Source organism: Colias croceus, chromosome 10, assembly GCF_905220415.1.
Source record: "Colias croceus chromosome 10, ilColCroc2.1".
In the NCBI taxonomy this organism is placed as follows: domain Eukaryota; kingdom Metazoa; phylum Arthropoda; class Insecta; order Lepidoptera; family Pieridae; genus Colias; species Colias croceus.
The window spans coordinates 5,781,689-5,789,132 of record NC_059546.1 but is presented as its reverse complement, the minus strand read 5'-3'; the positions used below and the strand labels follow the sequence as shown (position 1 = coordinate 5,789,132).

The 7,444-nt window shown below is 34.5% G+C and overlaps 1 protein-coding gene across 8 annotated transcripts in view; it reads left to right on the top strand.

The window, feature by feature from the left end:
* LOC123695089 overlaps positions 1 to 7,444 on the top strand; it is a 66,764-nt gene that overhangs the window by 9,649 nt on the left and 49,671 nt on the right. The window contains exon 2 of one of the 8 annotated variants that reach the window (XM_045640798.1): positions 148 to 393. The exons of the other annotated variants lie outside the window; for them this stretch is intronic. Within the exon in view, the coding sequence (XP_045496754.1) occupies positions 357 to 393 (37 nt within the window). The 5' untranslated portion in view covers positions 148 to 356. The remainder of the gene's footprint in view (positions 1 to 147; positions 394 to 7,444) is intronic. 8 annotated transcript variants of the gene reach the window in all.

Here is a 7,444-nt window from a genome sequence, read left to right as displayed (position 1 = left end):
GCCAACTGCTAGCATTTGTTTGAATAGGGAATTTAGGGATAGCGCGCACGGCGCAGCTGCTGTCAAAACTCAAGCGATACAATGAGCGAGCACTGAGACGTTTTGTTGTTATTAAAACTTATTAGTTTTATAATTTTCTCGTTTCAGTTTCTTTACTTGTGTTTGTTGAGTGCAAAAACAATGTGATAAGTGGTTGTTAAATTAATTTTCTTAGTAACGTGTATCCTTTTGACCCATTAAATTAAGGAAAGACGCAAAATGTCTGAAGTTTTTATCTCAATTAGTGGAAGTGTTTTGTGATGAAGTGTAGTGCGTCTTTATTCGAACAATCATAAAGGATACATTGAGAAAAGAAAATGCGGATCAAAGCACATACAGATTTTCGCCCGAATGGTAAATATTATAATTCTTTTTATTTTATAAAATCGTAAGTGTAATAAAACACGGCAACGACGATTAATTTATTTCATATAGGTAAGCAATTGGTTATATATTGAACATGAGTCATTAAATGATTTAATTTGGGTGTAGGTAGATAAAATTATAGAACATAGGTAATAATAACAATGTTTTTAACATGTTATAGGTAGGTACCTATATAGAAAAAGTGTGGTAGTCTAGCCAACTTTAAGCAAGGAACACAAAGCAAAATTGGCCATAAAACACTACAATTATCTTAGATTGTATGATTTAAACCAAAATTAAAAAAAAAATAACACAATAATATGGGCGTTTTTTATAGCTGTGTTCATTATCTCTTATCGGAATTATACATCACATCACCTTCGTTAAACAATAATTATAGAGATAACGAAAACATGACTGCAATTCATTATTGATCTAATTATTGCACTAGTGTTCACAGTACAAGCATAGAATAGGTAGGTAGGTAGGTATATATAGTACCTAGGTAGGTATATATAGTACCTATTTAGGTACTATATATACCTACCTAGGTATAATAGGTAGGTATACCTACCTACCTATTATTGGATTGGATTGGATATTGGAGTAAATACTCCAACGCGACGTAGGTACAAGTATGTAAAACTAGAGCTGACACTGACGTATGGTAGGGTCAGCAAAAAAGAAAATAAAAATAACGTAAATGGTTAATTATTTTATTAATTATTTCAAATTGTTTGTTGACAAACTTTTTTGTTATGGTATTTGTGTATTTATATGAATTATCATATTTACGTATATAGAATGTAATAACAAAATCAATCATACTTGCAATGAGCCCATAAAACTGAACAACTTTTGCCAAAGAACATATTTTGTCAAATTACAATAAAACATTATTTACTTTCGCAAATGTATAATTGTCATTGTAAATTTATGATAAAAACGATTATAGGGAAAATCAAATACATTTTAGTGATTTTATTTTTCCATTTTTTTTTGCATGCCGTACGGCCGTATGTAAGCGAGAGGGAATGATAAGCGCCGCCATTGAAGATTCGTTTCTTTATTGAACTGCGTTATACCTGTGGTTATACCTATAATTAGATAAAATATCTATAAGTAGGTACCTATAATTGTCCTAGTACCTATGTCAATTTAATAACGTAAGACGTAAAGAATAAAAGTATGCTACAAGTTCAACAGAATTAGAAAATCGTTGCGTTTTTGATGAATACGAAATGTGATAAACTGTGGTGAGCTGTTCTGGCATTTGATTGTATAAAATGAGGCTGACGAGGTCACAGCGTTTCATCACACTCATAAACGCATTCAGTTAATGATCATAAGACAATGGATGTCTTGCTGTATTAGGATTAACGACATTCTCACCTATGATAAAATAAATATTTCCGAAAACTGACATTAGCTGTTGCAATGACGTTTTTAATTTTTATTAATTAAATTCCGCATTAATTTGCGCAATAACTATCTTGAGATAAAAGTAACAATTTAGATATGCAACAGTTTCCCTGATGATAACATGAATTATGAATATAAACTCACACTTTTTTTTAAGGTTTATGGTATGGTATGGAATTTTATTTTGACTATTAATGACGCCTTGCGTTAACAATTAACATGATTATTAATTACTAACTCGTGCCAGTAGTTTTATACTTTACTAGTGCGCTCCGCGGTTTCACCCGCGTGGCTCCGCTTCTGTTGTTCTTAGCGTGATTTTTCCAAACGAATTTTTCAAATCGGGACCATTCTTGAGATTAGCGCGTTCAAACAAACAAACAAACATATCTACAAACAAACAAACTCTTCAGCTTTATAATATGTATTAGTTAGTATAGATTACATATACATATTTGTAAATAGTAAATACCCATTATTATGCGGTAGGTACCTAGTTACGATGAATTTAATACAGGGGTTCCCAACCTTTTTTTGTCTACTGCCCACTTCAAGAATAAATTATTTTTTAACGCCCCCCTTTTTAAACATACTTAAAAACCGCTAAGTAGGTACTTATAACTGATTATTGAAACGCAACTTTATAGTATTCGGACAGAGTATCTTTTATTGAAAATAAAAATAACATAATCAATTCTTATATAAAAACTAATGTGAAGGTTGAATCTGATGCTGTTCAATAAGTTTGTTGATATCAGGTTCCAATTTACTCAAAAACAAACCGATGAAAAGAAATGCTTCCTTTGTTTAAGTTAAGCACTTGGCTTCTTGCACGGCAAGTAATTAACGCACATGAAGGCTTCATGAAGGCATTTTCTCATAATTTTGTCGCTGCGTTCGCAGTACTTCTCTCCGTTGCGAGTAGCGAGTGAGAGTGACTGAATAGCGCGATCGCATGGATGTGAGCAGTGCTCATATCCTTGGCGCGTCTGCCCCGCCTACAACGCCTTTCTAAGCTCTTTTATATGTTCTGTGGCAAGAACAAGTATTATAGAACCAGCTGATTGATACAGGAATGTACAAATCGGATTATTTAACAAAAACTTGTTAAAACATGATGGCTCGCGGTCTATTATATCGAACCGAGTTTGAGATGTCGACTCTCGAAGTCGAGAGCTCAGTCGGTGTCTAAGAGTCTTCCTAGCTACCTAGCTAGCATCTACCTAGATGAAATTATAAATCGACCCCAAAGCCCTACACAACGCCCCCTTTTTTTTCTGGGTCTCTTACCGCCCCCCTTTAGGCCTGCATCGCCCACAAGGGGGCGTTATCGCCCACGTTGGGAAAGACTGATTTAATACCATAGACGTTACAATATGATTCACGATTTAGTAATAAAGGGATATAACCACAGACATACATTAAATAACCATGCGTTATCTTAATTGAACACACCAAAATCTCATTCGAATGGAATTCTAAGGCTCTGCATATCAGCGTGAACATTAATCGCGAATAAAATTCATTTCTGTCAAGCTGTCAAAGAGTACAAGTGGTAACTCGACATGCGCCCGTAATGAGTCATTGGATGCTCTATGCCAGGACATGACCACTTGACAGCCTCTAATTGAATGACATGATGGTGGAATGCGTGTAATGCGATTGTATCACGGCACGAGCTTCATATTTTTGGAAGTCTACTTGAAAAAGTTAGCTAGGTCGGGAAGGACAATAATGTATCTTATGTATCGAGTGTAGACATTGGAAGATAAGTCTATGGTATCAACTATCAAGTATCAGTATTGAGTTCGTCAGTTCGCCCTTCGAGTATTTTTCGGGATATTTTCATCTTGATGCCATAGCAAAATGAAGACAGCTTTGGCAATTCCACACCTCGGATGGTAGTGCTCTATTTTCGTTTTCAGAAGAGCTAGGTACCTACTTAATACAAACTTATACATAACTAAGACTACGTTTAAAACTATTTTTCCTTGTATAATTTCCATCAGGAAGCGGTGCGAAACATTACAGGTATTTAGGAACTACCTATCTATCTCTGGGCTTTTGTCATTTCTCCGACAGTCTACTAAGCTTGGCCATTGTCATCGCCTAACGAGGTAGTTTGTTCAACAACTTATGTGTTTCTTTTGTTACTTTCAATACAATGCGTTGAACAATCGTTTACTTTTAACACCTTGCGAAGATTTTACTTCACACCACTAACAGTGCCATTATAATAATTAAATTCAGTCATTGCTCTGCTAGTTCGCTTTATATCTCATAAAATATATCTACCTACTACAGTTACTTGAAATAGTACTGTTAAAATTCTGTAATTAATGCTGCAATGATTACTAAACCGTTAAAAATTTAAAAGAAGAATTCCAGAACTTTTCCATGAATTTAAATAAAGATTCATGGCTTAGCACTGCTGCGTTTTCGGACGTAACTCCCTATAAGTGCATCGATTGGAATGCGCCGTCGGTAGGTAGCTAATGGATTTCTTCCCGACGATATACTTACGAGTATATTGTCTGGGACAAGGGACTGACTGTCGGTCTGACTGACTGACGGTCGAGACTGTCAATCGATATCGCCCTCACCTAAATATTTACTTGGAGAAGTATCAACGATAGATTGAGTATCTTTTTAGATTGAAAATGTATTGTACAGTGTACCTACACAATATACTTACACTTTTGTATGTTAATTTTAACCTCTATAGCACATCTATTGTCACGATTTTAAATAGTAGACATGGCATTGTTTGGTAAGAAAGCTATCCTTTCCATATTTACCTAATATTTAAACAGTTTCACATAGTGTTGCCCAAATGCAAGAACAAGACGAGACTTAGCCAGTCTTGGTCTTGGTCTTGCGCCAATACATCTGGTCTTGGTCTTGGTCTTGGTCTTGCGCCAATACACCTGGTCTTGGTCTTGGTCTTGGTCTTGCGCTCCCAGTCTTGGTCTTGGTCTTGCAGCAAGAGTCTTGCAAGTCTTGCAAGTCTTGCAATTACCTATTAGTCTATTACTATTTATTAAAGTTTACTTTAAATCTTAGAAAAACGTATTAGAATTGGAACATTGTGAGCTTGAATTAACATAGCCATAGTAAAGATCAAGCAGATTAATAAATAACTAGTAATGCGCATAGGTCCAGTTTCTCATATTCTTTGATACAGTTTTTTGCGTCTCATAGAATTCCTAAGCGTACCTACCTAGTTATACACCGAACTGTTACACCTAACTACTCAGTGAAATAGCGCTAAGTCCTAGCTGCAAGACGCAAGAGTCTTGCAGGCTATGTCTTGTTCTTGCTCAAGTCTTGCACGGTCAGTCTTGGTCTTGGTCTTGCTAAAAATACGCGGTCTTGTTCTTGGTCTTGGTCTTGCAAAAACGCAAGACGCAAGACCAAGACTGCAAGACCAAGACTGAATTTGGGCAACACTAGTTTCACACTAATTTCATGACTGTGTTACAATTTTACTCATAAAACTTGCATAATTTTAGTTGTAAAGGCCAGTTACTAGTATTGTTTTGTAATGCTTTATTTACGTCAAACACAAATCATTTGTGTGGTTTCAGAGTAAAGAGTATAATATAATATTACAATAGACGTTATCTTTCTAATATATATAAATCTCGTGTCACAATGTTTGTCCTCAATGGCCTCCTAAACCACTTAACCAATTATAATAAAATTCGCACACCATGTGCAGTTCGATCCAACTTGAGAGATAGGATAGTTTAAATCTCAAATCTTTTAGAGAAAGCGGGCGAAGCCGCGGGCGGTAAGCTAGTTGTTATATAACATTCAATAATATAATTTCATAAAAATTTTCATTCCATTATTTGAAATATCCCCCAGATCATGTTTTATACATGAATGTTTTACGTAAGGGAATAATCAATTTAACAGTCATTATTAATGCATTGTTTCAACTGTGAAAGGAAGAAAACTATTTGATTCTATTTTAGTTGCATGTGCAGACATTGGCAGGATTGGCGAGACTAGACATAGACATCCTGTTTCGTTTGATCTAAAATTATTTAAGTATTGCTACGCAGAAAGTCGCTTTGTTCAATCGCTTTTAGTTCCGCTAACAAGATTCGCTAAGATGTGGAAACTTGCTAAATCTTTTAGCAGTTACAAATTATAATCCTGAAAAGTACATAGGTATCTATCTACCTAACTTCTCTGTTAGCAAAATAATAATTATTTTTCACATAAAATAACAACCAGAATCTCATAACTGTAACATTTAAATTGTGCTCCTAAAAATGATCCCTCTCGTGAATCATTTTCCTTCAATTATCGATTAACCTTCAGCCGACTCGTCAAGGTTATTTCTTAGTCATGCCTAAAACTTACCTAAGATTAATTATATAAGCCCTAAATATCAAGGGTCAAGAAAAGGCTACACGAAACGGTCGTGAGCCCAAAAATGGCAAACGTCTCCGTATAACAAGGTGTTTTGGCGAGCAGGTGAAGAATAAGATCACATCTGCTTCTACTTGTTAGCATTGCGCGTGCGACGTGCATGTTGCAATCAAGCTGCATATTGATCAAATCTGAATATTGTTTTTTTTTTCAAAATAAATTTACATTTAATTTGCATATCCTAAGTACTTAGTTAATTCGTTATATTTCGATACTACCAAAAACAAAATGTTATAGTAAATTATGAATGTGAACAATAGATATTATATAGAATAGATATTCTTCGCTTATGGATTTATTGAAATAGGTTTATAAAAATAATCAACTTACTAAGAAGTACGTACGCACTTAATAGAAGCTCCGATTGAATTTATTTGAATCTTCATCCTTCTAAATTTTTTGTTTAAACACAGCACATGTTACACAATAAAACATAAACTCGTAATACTGAAATGAAGTAATAAAACATTGATTAAAATAGCGCAAGTCTGACACGCTTCAGCAACAAGGAAATTATCAAAAACGTGACTAATATAATGCATGTATGCAGGTAATTTTAAGATCATAGTAGCACTGCATAGTAATTTTTATGTAATTTTTCTTACAAAATCACTTCGATAACGTCCACTGTTCTACAACTTTAGCAATATGATAATTTTTTTAATAAAGATTCCAAGAAGGTGGAATTTCTGGAGATTCTTACTTCTTATTATACCGTTCATAAAAACCTTCCTACGCTAAAACAGACAGTAATTACATTTTATCGTTGTAATTATGCTGACATTCCCCTTATATTTTCCACTGAATGAATCATCCGTTCGTGTCGTGAAAATCCTGCGTAAGTAGGTACCTATGTCTAGGATAAAGTTGAGGGTCACACCCTAAGAGCAATAATTATTTACGAGATCGCCCCCGCCAAAGATGGAAACGTTCACAAGAAGAAAGAAAACAGTAGTTACCAGAAAACTCTCAATATAATTTTAGACCATATAGAAATTAGAAAAGTTTGTTAGGTGCGTATACTAATTATACCTTATACAGGCAAAAAAGCTTAATTTGTATATTATTATGCTATTTAAAATGATATTCAATCGCATTTAGAAGTTAGCCGTGGCAGTTGTTAGCCTGCGAACAATTGCAGACGGGAACAACAAACTTGTTTTGGCAAATTTTC